This window comes from Stylophora pistillata, chromosome 6, assembly GCF_964205215.1.
Source record: "Stylophora pistillata chromosome 6, jaStyPist1.2, whole genome shotgun sequence".
NCBI lineage: Eukaryota > Metazoa > Cnidaria > Anthozoa > Scleractinia > Pocilloporidae > Stylophora > Stylophora pistillata.
Window position 1 is genome coordinate 16,531,871 of NC_142524.1, and position 16,126 is coordinate 16,547,996.

General features: G+C 38.8%; 1 protein-coding gene across 1 annotated transcript; it reads left to right on the forward strand.

The window, feature by feature from the left end:
* The first annotated feature begins 5,197 nt into the window (after window positions 1-5,197).
* Window positions 5,198-9,412, forward strand: LOC148728532 (uncharacterized). Its single transcript, XM_088763236.1, has one exon. It carries the CDS (start codon window positions 6,634-6,636, stop codon window positions 7,285-7,287), a length of 654 nt encoding a protein of 217 aa, XP_088619362.1. The 5' UTR covers window positions 5,198-6,633; the 3' UTR covers window positions 7,288-9,412.
* Window positions 9,413-16,126: the final 6,714 nt, after the last annotated feature.

The window sequence follows — 16,126 nt, forward strand, 5'->3', positions numbered from 1 at the left end:
ATGTTACTGTTCCAGCAAGCCAGGGGTTGTGGAAAAGGTGCCTAACTTGAAACGAGGAAAGGCGAACTCTAATTAATTCAATTGTTTTAGAACTATACCCCTTACTTTCCATCCGGGAGAATACCTTTAGAAAGTATATCTGTAGTAAGTTTCTCTGACTGAGAAGTAAGTGCCTCAGATCAATAGGCCAATACAACTTGTGCTTTGGTAGTTTGGCTCACGCTTGCCTCCAATAACATGAAAAAATTCCTCTCAGACGTTGAGGATATATAAGGTTGAAGAATTTATTTTTGCAGTTGCCTCTTATTGACAGAAATGATCAGAAAAATTTATATGATTTCGTTCCCTAACTGAAGAATGTTGAAAAGGCCTCGATCGCAACGCGCGCCAAAAAACTTCAAATGTCGCTCACATAAAGTGAGGCCCACATTAATTCATAATACATCTGGTTTTTCTTTTTATTGCACGAAGTTTCTTTTGCATTCAAAGTGTAACTTTGGGACATGTCCTAGGTAATAGAGGGTAAAAGAAACCAATCGTAATAGATGTGTTTGAACACTGGACTGAAACTGATCAAATAATGAGTTAATTGAAACAGTTTCCCGTTGAAACGAGCCTAAGAAGACACGTACGAACCACAGGACGTTTTCTTGGCATTTCGTGACTGTCTTTTCATTTGAATAACCCAGGGAAATTAGCTGAATTCTGGTAAGTTTTTCCATATGAAATTTTTAAGTTAACATAACATATTAACATTTGCTGAAGTTGAGGTACGAGAACTGAGAAATATGATTCACAACTAATGAAACTAACCACCAGAAGCAAAAGTTTGACATGTTTATGATTACTTAATGAAGAATAGTTCAAGTCTAAACCTACCAGGCAAAGTCTTATTCATCAGTGATCTCATAAGTGACAAGGAAATGATTGTGCATGTTACTTACATTATTCACACAAATGTTTTGCCGCCAATTCTCTCAATCTGGTTTCGTTTTCATCAAACGATAGTCTACATTTTCGAACTCATTTTGTTTGCATAATCGGAAGCATTATTTTTTTTAGGGAAGGGGGGGAGGGTTCCTCGTCATTCTTCAGATAAACTTCACGATCGATTGTTACGTCAGTCTTTGGTTTACGTTTAGCATTTTAAACATAAAGATGTTGATTTTGATGAATATATTCTCAACATATTATCTCACCAATCAACTTTCTTCCAGAAACTCCTACTGTGCCAAGGTCTTAAGTTCGCTATTCTTCTGCGCGCCAGATATCTGCTATGATTAAGAAAGAACTCACCGCGGCAACACCCCGGTCGATTACGTTGAATTACATTGAACAGAAAGGCCCAAGACCACTAAAGGCACTTGTGAGATCCATTAATTAACGACATTAACAGAAGAAACGAGATAATATTGTAATCTCGAAACCGCCAAAAGGGAGGGTCAGGTATCGTCGTCATGAACAAATCTGACTACGCTTGGTTGTTTAGGGAAGCCTTATCGATGATATAACGAAATTTCTTTGCAAAGACCTAGGACGAAGGGAAGACCGCCAAAGCATTACCACCTATTATTGGAGAAGGAGAGACGTCTTTATAGTTTGGAGAATTCTTCCAATACAAATTACTGATACTGCCTGCCCAATAGCCGATGGTTTATCCAGGATGCATAAAGAGCGGCTGGCCATGAAACCAATTCTGTTTGCCACAGGGACATAACCATGCTCTTGCTTAATGGTTTGACGAGAAAGTAAAGCCCCTGTCTGTTAACAGCCAAACCATCTTTGACGTGTTTCAGTCTACTGAAACAGTGAGAGATCCACGAGCTGGATTTCAACGAGGCCGCGTATGATGTCAACGTTGTTCACGAATGTGTCCCAAGAAGAAACAGTCAGTCTCAACTATCTAAGTCATGTTGATGCCCGTTACAAACGGTCCCTTCCAATAACTATGTTTAACCGTGCCTACTGTCTCTGACGATTAAACTACATCGAGACCCTCCACTAATAGCTGACCATCATGCTGCACAAAGAGCGATTCAAAACTGAAACATCATCCCCTGATGAAGAATAGCAGCCTAGACGTGGAAAGCCGCCTCTACTGTTGATGGTGACAGTAGTAGTAATAGGGCGTCTGTATGGAATGAACCAATGAGAGGACGATGCATATAATTAACGTCAATGATGTCACGCAATGATTGAAATTGACATATTTTACGTCACGAAAGCTATGGAATCGACAAATAAGAATGAAATGACGTCAAAGAGGCGGACTTAACCAGTAAGATAAATTCAAGGCATCTGGTTTCGTTAGTCACATTTGCCGAATGTCAAACTCTTCAGTCAAGACTTCCTATATCAAAAAGAGAATGGAGTCTGGAAAACAAGAGTCCAAACGAAACCATCCTTACAAGTAAAATACAGCAACAAAAACAAATCAACCCAAGCGAGGCAAGTGCAGCATCCAGATAGATCCACTTCCTCTGAAAGAATTGAAAGATTTGAAAGAGAAAGTGAAGAGAGAACGGCAGGTCAACCCAGTCCTTAATGTGAAACCAACCCAGCCCCATCCCTCAGAAGTTACAGAAGTAGACGTTCTAGAAGAGGGAGAAATTCCACATCAGCCCACAGTTCCTTACACTGAAGGTACGGGTTCCCTTCATTATTCAAGTTTAGAGGAGATGTTGAATAGTGTAAAAGTGACATACCCCTGCCGGATTCATCATGTGGCCATGACCGAACGCCCCTCCTAAAAGGAAGATCGTGATTATGTCTTCCTTCGTTGCCCTGAAAAGAATTGCCCCACATTCTGCGACATGAAAGATTACGATTTGTATTACGGCAAGTGTAGGAAACAAGGTCACTCCTTCTATACCCTGGCTTTCATTGATCGTATGGTCTGCGAATGCAGCAATCCACCCACACTTTCCATGTCCAAAGGAGATAATTCTTATGGGAGAATGTATCTGAGATGTCCAGAAAGGAATTGTGATCTCTTCAGCTGGTGGGGTTTTAAACCAAACAAAAAGAATCTTGCCATTCTCACAGCACTGATGGAGTGATACCTTTTGTCTTACTTCTTAGGAATGGAGGACACTGACGTTATCATTGCTGTTGCTTTAGGATAGAGATATTTTTCAATTCTTGAAAAAAGAGTGGGGTTTCAACAACAGTTTTTATGACACCTTCAGAATTAATGGAGGTCTTACCAGAGATCACTGTTCACTTATCTCTCTGTTGTTCTCACATTCATCCCAAACCACAGGCTAGTTGTAATTAGATGTTTTCATTCTTGTAGACGAATTAAGTGAAGGTGAATTACAGGATCATGTGGACGTAGCAATCATCATGGGAGAAGAACGATTTAAACTTGCAGCATCTCGTATAGGATTAGTTTAAAAGGATATCGAACGCGTTTTAGAAATTGCAAACATATGTCACATTTACGAACTTTTGCATTTACGTTCGCTTTGTGCATGATTTTTTTACAGCGTTACTGACAGATTACGAGCTTATTCGTATTGGTTTACAACTAGGAGAGCCATTGTTTCGGAAACTTTTATTTCAACTCGGTAAGACAAAGGAAGAAATTGAAATGTTAGAAGATGATGTAGATATGACGTTTCATCGTGCTTTCAAATGACGCTACTTATTTAATTAGGTGATTTTACTAACAGTCACCTTTTTTTTTCATAGGAGAAGTCGTAGAAGACTTGTCATTATTTAGAAAACTATTATTCTTTTCAGGTAAATGTAGCAGTGATGTGAGTAGATTAGAAAATAAGATCAACCTTTGTGAAATGAGTAGAATGGAAGCTGAATATTTGATGTACAATAAATAAAATGAACGATTCGAAAAAGAAAATCCCATTTGTCATTTGCTTGTCATAATTAATAGACATAGACGTAGAACGAAAAGGAAAGTAAGACGTAGACGTCAAAAAGGGGATGCAGCTATACGTGACGTAAATAGAATGTTAGGAAAAACCGGTCCTTCCACACAGGATAAAAAAGCATACGCCATGAGTATGTTCTTATCTGGTTCTGCACCCGGGCTCGGTACACTCGGAAGAGTTTTGGGAAAACAAGCATTAAAGGGTGTGATGGATAATATTCAACACTATAGAAATAGACGACGATGATGATCATATGGAAAAATATAACATGTTACCTTTATTATAAAATCTGCGAACGAATCTGTAAGTGGATAGAAGATTTAGTCTACGAAAATAGTATTCCACACGCTCTTCCATATCAATGGGTACCTCCTGGAATGGAAATACATGTATTTAGAAATTGTATGAGATCTTGGATACCTAATTTTAATTTGGAAAAGAATATATTTCATTTCACGACCTTCGTGAGATCTTATAGAAGACGTTATACGAGAGTTGGAGCATTCTTCGTCGACAGTATCTGGATCATTACTACACCATTACAGCCTGTTTCCAGTTATACGATAATCTATGGCGAAAAAGGAAAGAAAGGAAAAGAAAATTAAGATTGAGGATCATAAAGAAAGAAGAAATCAATTACGATGAACCCGGAGTAATTGGCAGTCTCGGAGGGGTAGTTCCTTATGCCAAAGAAAATACGATCTCTACATCAAAAGCTGCTCAAGAACTCCAAAAAAATCTCTTCACAAACCTAGAAGACGTAAAGGACAATTCTTACCAGTTGTCGTTCACGACATCGATGAACAATGGGTGGGCGATTTGATTGAAGTTCAAAAGATTTCAAGAGAGAATAAAGGCTATCGTTACATTCTTGTCGTCGTCGACGTATTATCCAAATACGCATTCGCGAAACCACTCAAGAAGAAGACAGGGAAAGATGTGAGTGAAGCTTTCATCTCCAACTTGAAAGATGCAAACAATCGCGTTCCCCAGACGTTTCAGACGGATCGCGGAAAAGAATTCTATAATCAAACATTTCAGAATCTCATGAAACAGAAAGGAATTCATCATTTTTCTACCCACGGAGATTCAAAAGCGAGCATTGTAGAACGATTCATTAGAACCTTGAAAACAAAATTGTATCGTTACTTCACAGCATCTAACACACTCAAATTCGTGGACGTTCTCCCCAAATTACTTCACCAGTATAAATAATACATATCGTAGAAGTATTTGAACCACTCCTGCTAAATTGAATGCCTACAATGCGGGAGACGTGTGGGAACGACTTTATGGAAAGTTTATTGACAAGAAGAAAAAGAAGAAACCCGTGTTTAAAGCGAGACTCAACAAGAAATATAGAACGTTCAAGAAAGGTTACCTTCCTGGATGGACGGAAGAAGTCTTTGAAATTGTACGCGTGGTTCCTGGAATGACCATTACCAAAATACAGAGTGAAAGAATCGGATGACAGACCCCTCAAGGGCATCTTCTAACAGGGATCTTCAAACAGTCACTGTAGACGAAGCATCTTCTTTCAGAGTAGAGAAAGTCCTGAAAAGACAAAAAGATAAATTTTATGTAAAATGGAAGGGGTATCCTCCCAAATATAGTGATAGTTGGATCAATAAAGAAGATTTAAAGTGATTCTAGTTATCATAGTCTTCACATAAGTATGAGAGGAGGTTCCTGAAACGATTTCACGTCTACAACCCCCAACTCGTAGTTCAATCTGGTGGCGGATTATTTCGCTGGAACGCATAACCCCCATCTTCATTGGGACATGGAGCCAACAGAGTGCTTCGGGTTTGAAAGAAATGAGTAGCGATTTTCTGAAAGGGGTAAAAGCAGGACTTAAAAACGGAGTGAAACAACGCTCTTTCGCACAAGTTAAGAAAGGAGTCAAGAGAGGTGCATCTCAAGCCATAAAAAATGAGATAAACAGGAAAGTGAGGAGAAAGTTGAACGACAATTTCGGAGAATGAGTCGAATCAGTCATATTAGAAGAAGCGCTCCCATGATTGGTGTGGGAACAGGGTATTCGGAGGATGGAGTCACACAAATATTGAGAAAAGATAAACGTAGAAGATACTTAAGAAGACGCAATAGAAGGAGACGCGCTCATAACCGTCGACGCCGTTAAAGTGAACACATCTTTTATCATGATGGTTGCAGGAGATATTAGTCCTAGTTTGAATTTATTTAAAGTACCGCCTACAGATCTTACGACAGCAAGTGCCCGTTATGTCAAAGTACCCCCTCAGACGTCTAGCATCACACCCATTCAGGTGTATATTGAAGGACAATCAGACTTTATCGATCTGAGAAGAAGCAGAATAGAATTAGAACTTAGCTTGAAGAAAAATGACAGTGGGAATCTCACCGCAAGGAATGATGATGTGGGTAATATGTTAGCCCCTGCCAACAACCTGGCACACAACATTTTCAATCAGATCAATATGAGATGTAATGGTACCCTGTTGACAGAGCAAGTGAACATGTATCATCTGAAAGCTTTCATCCAGACAGTCATCAATCACGATCGAGATGATGGTGAAACCATTCTCGCACCAGCAGCATGGCGTAATGAAATCGATTCACCAGTCACTTACAGTCCTACGAATGTGAAATCAGATGATGATGATCATGGAGCCCTACCCGAAAATCATAAATCAAGCATTTTGAAGGCCAAGGCTGCTGCTAGAGATCATTATTCAGGAGGAAAAAAATTATTCACTGCATGACCCCTTTCCTGGATACCTTCCACACAGGAAAATGGATTGTACCTGGGACCACTTTGGAATTTGATTTCTACCTGAACCAACCAGACCTATTCATCAATGGAGAGGCCAACCCACCCTCCGAGCCCGTGAGATTGAACACAGATGATATCAAACTCACCTTCTACATGTGTCTGGTCAAGTTGAATCCATCCATTTACATGGAAATCGTGAGCGGTCTCTCAAAGTCTACAGCTACATGGGGTACTTACCCCATGGCGAAAACACAGATGAGGCAATTCCCCCAAGATAACGGAGCCACCTACAAAGAGATTAACAACCCATTCAATGGAAAGGTTCACCAGAAAATCATCCTTGTTATCCTGGATACAAATGCTTTCAACGGTCAGTATAATTATGACCCGCTTGCTTTCCAAAAAGCTGGGATTCAATACGTCAAACAGATCATGAATGGAGAAGAATACCCTTATGAAACCATCGAACTCAATTCAACAAATGGTCGTAATGACATGAGGGGTTATTACAGGTTCTTAGAGGCTACAGGATGTCTGGATAGAGGTTCTGGTAACATGGTGAGGTTCAGTGACTGGGGTCATGATAAACATTGCACGCTATTTGCGTGCAATTTTTATCATGAAAGCTCTCCGCTGTAGGTGCCTCACCCACCGTATAGTTCAGTGATTCCTTAGCTACCTTTCAGATCGGATCCAATCAGTGCGTATAGATTCTGTGTTATCAGATGCATTACCAATCACACACGGAGTCCCCCAGGGAGCGATTCTTTCGCCGCTCCTCTTCTGTATTTATTTAAATGATCTGCCAAAAGCTACTCAATTCTGTCAGTTCGAGTCATACGTCGATGACTCTAAAGTTTTGCTATCTTTTCCCGCAGCCGATGTCATCGACGCTAAGTTCAAGCTCGAAGATGAATTGCGTAATGTTGTCAACTGGTGTTGCGCAAATGATTTGTTAATAAACCCTGGGAAAACGAAGTTCATGTTGATCGGCACTAAGCAAATGATAAGTAAACATTCAGTTAATTTTACTGTTTCATTTATTGGAAGGACTCTCACGGTCGTCGAATCGGCAAGAGATCTAGGAGTATACATAGATTCACATCTGACCTATGACACTCATATCTCCCACCTAGTCTCTTCTTGCTTGACTAAACTGGTTCAGATCAACCGCGTGAAATACTGTTTCGATAGAGAGACTTTAGTTTTAATTATTACATCTCTTGTCTTTAGCAAAATGTTCTACTGTTCGTCCGTGTGGTCTAATACCTCATCTAAGAACATACAAAAGCTGCAACTCATCCAGAATTTCACCTGCAAAATCATCTGCGGCGCTGCAAAATCATCTGAGTGCGGAGTGCGGAGTGCGGAGTGCGGAGTGCGGAGTCAAAAAAAAAAATTTACAAAAAAAAATTAAAAGAATAATTAAATACATAGATAAACTAGAAATAGAAATTTAAGAAATAAAAATAATAATTATTAAAAAATTCTCGCCGCCTGAAGTGGACTGTTCATATGGTATATTTAACTCAAGATTTTCACAGTTAGCAGTTCACTTTTACGGAAAAAAAAAAAGTAAAGAACAGTCCAGTTTTGACCATGTCTAGAAAATGCGAGAAATTACACCTTCGGTTTTGTTGGAAAGCCGTACTGCCTCGAAACAATCTCAAGCTTTGCTTTCCAAAAATAAACTGTCCGTGTGAATTAACCCTTGAACCATTCTCGCAACTTGTCAACTGCGCGTCCTAAAGTTCTCGCAAAGCTCAAACTAAAACCTTGTAAGGTATTCAGCGCTGAAAAATAGTAAGATGAAAAATGTAGATTGACAAATAGGGAAACAAGTCAATACACAGGTAAAGTTGCACTTTGAGAAATCAAATTAAAAAAATTAAATATTTTCCCAGAAAAGCCATTTAATGGCACAGGGTTGCTTGTCTCGTCAATTCCATGTGTAACTACCGTGACTGCAGCCATGTATTTTTTTTTCTGCTAGAATCTAATATCTTCTCAGAAAGAAAATTATTGATTTCAAGGTGGAAATAAAGTTAAATTGATACACAGTACTTGAAGGCTTTTAACGCAAAACAGAGTAAAAAAAAAGCACCTTTTCACGATTTTTTCGCTCACCGTTTTCCGAGCTATGACTCAACTAACCGAACGCGTGGAAGAGGTTAGGGATAAGTTGTCTCCTCTAGCCAGGCATTCAATCTATTGACATGGAAAGGCATGTGACGGGGATAAACGTACTTAATATATTTATTTAAAGCTGGTAATAAGTGGTAAAAGTAAACTGCTAACTATGAAAATCTTGAGTTTAATATACCCTATGAACAGTCCACTTCAGGCGGCGTGAATTTTTTAATAACTATTATCTTTATTTCTTAAATTTCTATTTCCAGTGTATTTATGTTTTTAATTATTCTTTTAATTGTTTCATTTTATTTTTCACTTTTTAAAATTTTTTTTAGACTCTGCACTCCGCACTCCGCACTCCGCACTCCGCACTCCGCACTCCGCACTCCGCACTCCGCACTCCGCACTCCGCACTCCGCACTCCGCACTCCGCACTCCGCACTCCGCACTCCGCACTCCGCACTCCGCACTCCGCACTCCGCACTCCGCACTCCTCGTTTTCGGAACAGCCCTGAAACTTGCCATGAAGAATTTAACAATAGCTTGTCAGATATAGTTAGCATTCATATTTGTAAATAGGTACTGAAAAACCTTTTTTGGGAGTATTTATCATAAAAGTTTAAAGTTTAAAGTGGTCTAATATTGCAAATGGTTAACATGAAACCCCGGTTCTCCTACTGTTAAGGATACTCAAACGATTCATTCAGCCTAAGTGGAATTTGATTTGTTTGTTACGAAGTACTTTAGTTACGGATGTGGTTACGTTGTTGTCTATTCTCCATTGGTTTGTAATCAGATATTTTAGCGTCCCCACGCGCGTATAAAAGCCTCGTTTAGCATCCCTTTAGCCAGTGTATGATTGTATTTCGCCTTGTCCATTCTATCTGTTCGACTCGCCGTTTTTGGTTCTTAACCTTTGGCACAAGCTAGTAATTTTGCTAGTTTCCTCCTTTGATTAGTTTTCTTGTTTTGGGTGGAAGCACGCTAACGTACAGAGTCGTACAATAGTACAATTTATTGTTTTCAATCTAAAGGGGGCGAATCAAAGAATGAGACGCTAAGCTAGGAACGCCCACTTTGTTAATCTTACAATCGATTTAAATCTCGAGTTATTTTGTTGTAGCTTATTATGATTTTCGAGTATTCCTGTTGATTGTTGTTAATTTTGATCGCGTTATCGACGAAGGCAGGTTAATTGCTTTAAGCGTTTTGTTCATGAGTTACGCAACGTTTTAAGTAAATTGCATTGTTATTTCAGTTTACGATCGTGATCGTGATTGTCTATCGTGGTTCGCTAATCGTTCATCATCATTAAATCACCGTTAACCGTCAACCTTGGTTTTCCGTGGTTATTGGTACTTGAAGCACACGACCTGTAAGATAGTCCCGTAGCATTAACACGCTTTAGCGACACCCTTCGACTTCGATCTCGTTTGCCGCAAGCGTCACACCTACCAAGGAATGAAGCACTGCCACAGACACAGATTGTGATTCGTTGTCGCGCGCAAGCAAGTCAGAAGACAATTGTCATCTACGCAGAGTATGAAGGATTCATGGAAATCGGCAGTGTTAAAAACGCCACCCTTTTTAATGCAAGTTAATTATGGAATTCATTTGGTTAAAAACGGATCAATTGAACGCGATAGCCAGAAGTGACTGTTTTTAAACACTATTTTGTCAGCACGCTGGCATGTGATGAATTACCCGAGAGTCCAGAACGGGTAGCACCAAGGGCATACATTGTCAACACAGATCCATCCACCAAACCTGGTCAACATTGGATAGGAGTATGGACGGAAAACAACACTTGTGAAATTATGGACAGTTACAGTCTCATTATGATTTCATATTACCATTTGTAAACTGGTTAGAACCATGGTCTTCGGTCGTAGGCAACTCCAAGTCGATTCAATCTAATATATAGATTTAGCGAAGCCTAAAAGCGGAGCTCCCAAAAAGTGAAAATTTTGAAATAAATTGTCTTCACATATATTAAAAATTTTTAGCCAAAAATTCATTCAGTATAGATTAAACCTATTTACACTTACGTGTAACACGTGACTGTGAAAAGTCAAAATTTTGGAGAAACTAAGAAAGCAAACATAATGCGCAGTAAATTTTTAAAAATTTTCTTTTCCAAAAAACAATCTCCAGTGAAAGAAGACTAATTATAGAACTTATTTTCGACGAAAAAAGCGATAGGTGGATAATACGTTTTAACTCAAAAATCAAAATGAAAGATAAAAATCGCTAAATATTTTCGCATGTGTGCAAATGGGCATGTGGATCATATTTCAAAATGGAATAGGAGAATTTGTCACTGAGTGAAGAGATCTCAAGTTCCATGGAATCTATCAATAGGAAGGAAGACTAAAATGGCCAAGAAATATTTCGGGACGACAGATCTATTCAAAACAGTTTTTGATTTGCTGTTATAAGCGAAAAACGTACAAATTTCTTACGTGTACAAAGCCCACGCGGTAAAACTCATCATGCTTAAGATCGTTGTTTAATTGCCTTCAAGGCCAGAAATTGCGTAGCGTTATGTTGAAATTTCTGATAAAACTTTGATTTGACGCAAAATCTTCTATTAAACAATACTTTTTTAACACATTGTTAGTCGAACATAATATTTACCGGGCCATCGATCGAATCGTCGAATTGTAGCTAGGCCCTGCTTGAAGTCCGAAAGTTCGGTATTCACTTTACGTCCATAATAGACCCTTTCAAGGTTAACGCCGCCATTTTGCAGGGGGTGCAAAACTGCTGGGGCGAGCGCAAAATGTACAGTGAATGTATGGAAAAAGTCGGGAGATTGATGCTCGATAATTTGAGGAAGGTTGACATTCTGCAATTTCTATGAATTACGAAGTAAAGATACCTAGCAAAAGATGTTGCCGATTAAACGTGAAGGGTTCAACCTTTCTTTAATAAGAAATGGATAGACATTCTAGTCTCCACAGATAAGGACGGATAAACCGTAGGTCCCGTCTCCTGCATCTATTAATGAGTTAATTTGGTTAGGCAGAGGACGTTAAAGAACCCACTCACGAGATTACTGTGATGTGGTCTGGCCTGTTTACTGGGAATTGGGGGGGGAGGGGGCATCTTCAAATAAGTTTCCTTCGATTGTCTGTAAACTGCTGATGCACTCTGGCCAAAGTCCCCCGAAAAGTGTTGTGATGCGCATTTGACCATATCCATATGTTAATTGCGCAATATAAATATTAGATTATTACTATTATTATTATTTTTTTAAATTTAACTAACCTTGTGAGACTATATTATGTTACCATACCTCTGCTTGCTCCTTTGTTTCCATTTTTTCTTCCTCCCTCTTCTGCTGCTGCTGCTGCGCTCTAGTCGTCAACGTGTGTGAATGAATAGTAGGTCCAAATCATATCTATAGTTTATTTGCTTTGTGGGTGGTCACCAGACCCAATAGGATCTCTAGAGGGGGGGGGGGGTACCCCTATAATGAGAATGTGTGACTATGCGTGCATGACATCCATTTAAACAATAAAGTGTTTCTGTCGAGGAACTATCGGCTGATAGTTGCCCCGCGGAAATTTGATGTTCTTAAAAGAAACATTTGCCCGAGAAGCGAAGCTTCGAGGGCAAATATGCTAGTTTTAAGAACATCAAATTTGCAAGGGGCAACTATCAGACCGATAGTTCCGAGACATAAACACTCTATTGTTTTTATTGTTTACCACTAAATTTTCTTCCGCGCCCACAGCTTGTCACAAATGTCAATAATTCGCAACCGTACATTGGCTAAATAATACGTTATACCTGTCAGAATTGAAAAGTCACTGTTTTTCCGATCTGCCTAACTTCGCGGCCGTCAAACTATTCAAAACTTTTCACGGATGAGTACTAACAATCCAGGTATTTTCCGCGGACGGACACTATCCATCCAGGTATTTTCCGCAGGCGGGCACCATGGGCTGATAGTGTCTCTCCACGGATGAACACTATCGCGTCACGTGATCGATTTAAACCAATAAGAACCGGAGAAAATTTAGTGGTGAACTATAATGATATATAAGAGAGAAGAAGGATAACTTCTACCTCTCATTTTTTGCATTATTCTGTGTGGGCGCACATCTCATTGAAGTGCTTTGTGTATCACATTCTCTTTTTCATCATGCCACCAGTACGAAGATCCCAACAACTTATTCATTCTGCCGTCCTTCATGATGGTCAACCTGATAATTGCTTCATTTGTCATGAAACCATCGACATCAACCTGTGGTAAGACGAAATAGTAGAACTGATGATGTTTTAGTCTTATTACATGATGCAGATTTTTTTAACGCGATAACAAGTGCATTCAACATTCACATTGTTAACTTTAGTGTTTTGACACATTATCCAAGAGAATGGGATGATTTGTTTGAATTTGATCCTATTGATGTTCCTGGTTTTGATTGGGTACAATCTTCATTAGAAGGAGAAATCAATTTCCACTATTATAGACGTCGTGAACGCCTTGTTGTAACAACTTTTTATTATAATAAAGCAACAATTGTGTGTGAAGTAGAAGCTCAGAGTGTTAATTAAAAATGGAGGTTATCTATCTCCCCAACTAATTTACAAATACCATCGAACCAATCACCAATCTCAATATTTTTACAAGACGTTTCCCAGTTCTTATATATTTCCATTACTTTAACAAATGGAATTCCAGATTCAATCATCTCTTTTCCCATTGCCCTAAATTCAGACCAGTGAGTGAACAAATGCAACTACATACTAGCTGACAAAGGTACTGGAAAATGACGAACTTCATCAATGACATCGTCATCCACTCTGTCACAGAAACTGTGAAATACGTCCATACTAGTTGGATCCCCGTAATGTCTATTTGGAATCAATTCTCCACGTTTCCATAAAATCAACAACAGTTTTAAGAAATAATAGACAGAAACAATGTTCCCGACACGAGAAATAATTGTGTCTCACTTCCTGCGAAAGTTCCTCTTCATCCCACAAAACATGTTTCAAGAAGCTTGAACTACGACCTCTTTTCCCTGGTTTTGCATTAAACTTGTACTCTTCATGAGGACACAAATACGAACAGTAAGTAAGTTCCATTTCTTTGTAGTGAGTGGGAGTTTGACTACAATCCATCGTGAGTTCGTGGCAGAGAATGAAGCGATTCCTTTTTTTGACCAACTTATATGTTATGCCCAGGGATCAAAACCCATTTCGGGATAACTGAATCTTCCGTATGCATGCCTATTCGATCTACCTCTAGGATCATGATATCTGGGATGTTTCATAGGAATGGCTTCGCTTTCTCTACATCTAAAAATATCAAGACCTTTACGGAAGTCAAATGTTCCCCCTCCAAATTGAAAAGATTTAATAATTCTTCCTTTATTATGCCCTCTCTTAGATTTTCTTTTTCTTTTCACAGACGCTCGTTTACCCTTTGTACGCCGTGCCATATTTCAAAAGAAGAATGAATAAAAAGCGTGAATGTTACTTCTATTTATTCCGATTCCATAGCCTCTCGTTCCCAGTCATTACTATCGAATACGTATTGTACATAATCGTGAAAAGCTTTCATAATATTGTTTCTATGTATGATGAATTCTTCATCTTTACAAAAATTTTTACTCTGAGTTGTTTCCTTAAAATCTCTAACCGCTTTATCAAAGTTAGGGGGATGCATATAAGCCTTTGAGTGCCGTATCATTCGTCTCAGGGCATCTTCATCCGCAAACGAGATTATATCTAAAAGGCTCTCAATCTCAACCACAGCAAATTTGGGGTTATATTGAATCCCCTCTGCCATGATTATGGAATGTCCATGGGTTCTTCTATCTCTTCTCGTAATAAATGTCTACAGTGAATATAATGAGTCAATTAATAAATAGAATCTATGGATATACGACACACTTAACAGAAAAATCTCCTCTGAACAGGTGGTCTGAAGAGGGGTGTAGGCTGATGTGTGACTTGTGAATTGTGAAAAATTAAACTTCTTGAGGTATCCAGAGGTGAGGGATGCTGCCAATGTGTCGTGAAGTTTTTAAAGTAGTCTTCTCCTGAGTTTTGCTCTCAACCAACTCAAACACATTAATAATGATTAGCGTCCTCTCCTGTTTCTCGTTGAAATATAACTGACAAATTCGTCCAAGGCTTCGAAAACAGCGTTCCTCTTGTCTGTAACCTCTTGTGAGTAAATTGCGTTTCGTTCCCGCAAGAATAATGATTTAGCATGAATAATTCGTAGTAAGGAGTCCTCGTCTGCGTACAGATCAATATTATCGAGAATGTCACCTAAGTGTGATGCAGCGTGTTTTACATCACATTGATGCATGACTGCAGTTGTTGTGTGATATATGATAAATTGCGAACGGAAATTTATGATCGCGTGAGGAACTCTGACTCTATGACTCTATGACTCTTTGACGTCATTTCATTCTCATTTGTCGATTCTATAGCTTTCGTGACGTAAAATCTGTCGATTTCAATCATTGCGTGACGTCATTGGCGTTAATTATATGCATCGTCCTCTGATTAGTTCATTCCAATCAGACGCACTATTACTACTAACAGTCTATATCTGAGACAAAATATTGAACATTCGTTCATAATTTTTCGCACGATAAAGCAAGGCACGAAAGGGTTTGCCTGTTTAAACTAGTTACTGTATAACATAAATCTTTCACGGGGGGATAAACTTCGAATAACTTCTTTTGACCCGCAAGGCTACGTTAGAACCTCAAATGAATCAGTAAGTTTTTTAAAAAACTGTGGTGTTGTGTCGGTGCGGTATAACAAGATCATCTGGTTTTATCAACTGAGTCGAAACTGTAACTTGGCCACCGTAAAGGATTTCTAAAGCCCGTACGTTACAGAACGATATATTTGGGTTAACACGTCAAACTCGAATATATATATCTTATTATTAAAAACTGGATTATTGGATAATGCAATTCAAGACTTTTATTGGCTTAGCCATTATGATATATGAGCCAATATACCATAATCTACAAATATGGTAAGCGTACGCTTCAGCTTAAAATTAAAAGGGAGCTAAAAAATTTAATAAAATTTAATAATTTAATTTAACGTTTTTAATAAAACAATTGTTCCACTCACACTTGTTGGATATGAGATGATTATAGCCAACTCGGAGCTACGCACCTCGATGGCTTTCTATCATCTCATATCCAACGCGCGCTCGTGGAATAATTGTTAGACTTTTTGTTGTGTGGTATTGCTGAGTATTTTTACGAGTTGTGCCGTATTTTGACGAGCCCGTAGAGCGGGTCAAAATACAAATAACGAGTAAAAATACTCAGAGATACTACACAACAAAACGTCT

Bases quoted from the DNA above. Each gene is read 5' to 3' on its own strand.
- LOC148728532 (XM_088763236.1), top strand. From the start codon at position 6,634: ATGACCCCTTTCCTGGATACCTTCCACACAGGAAAATGGATTGTACCT.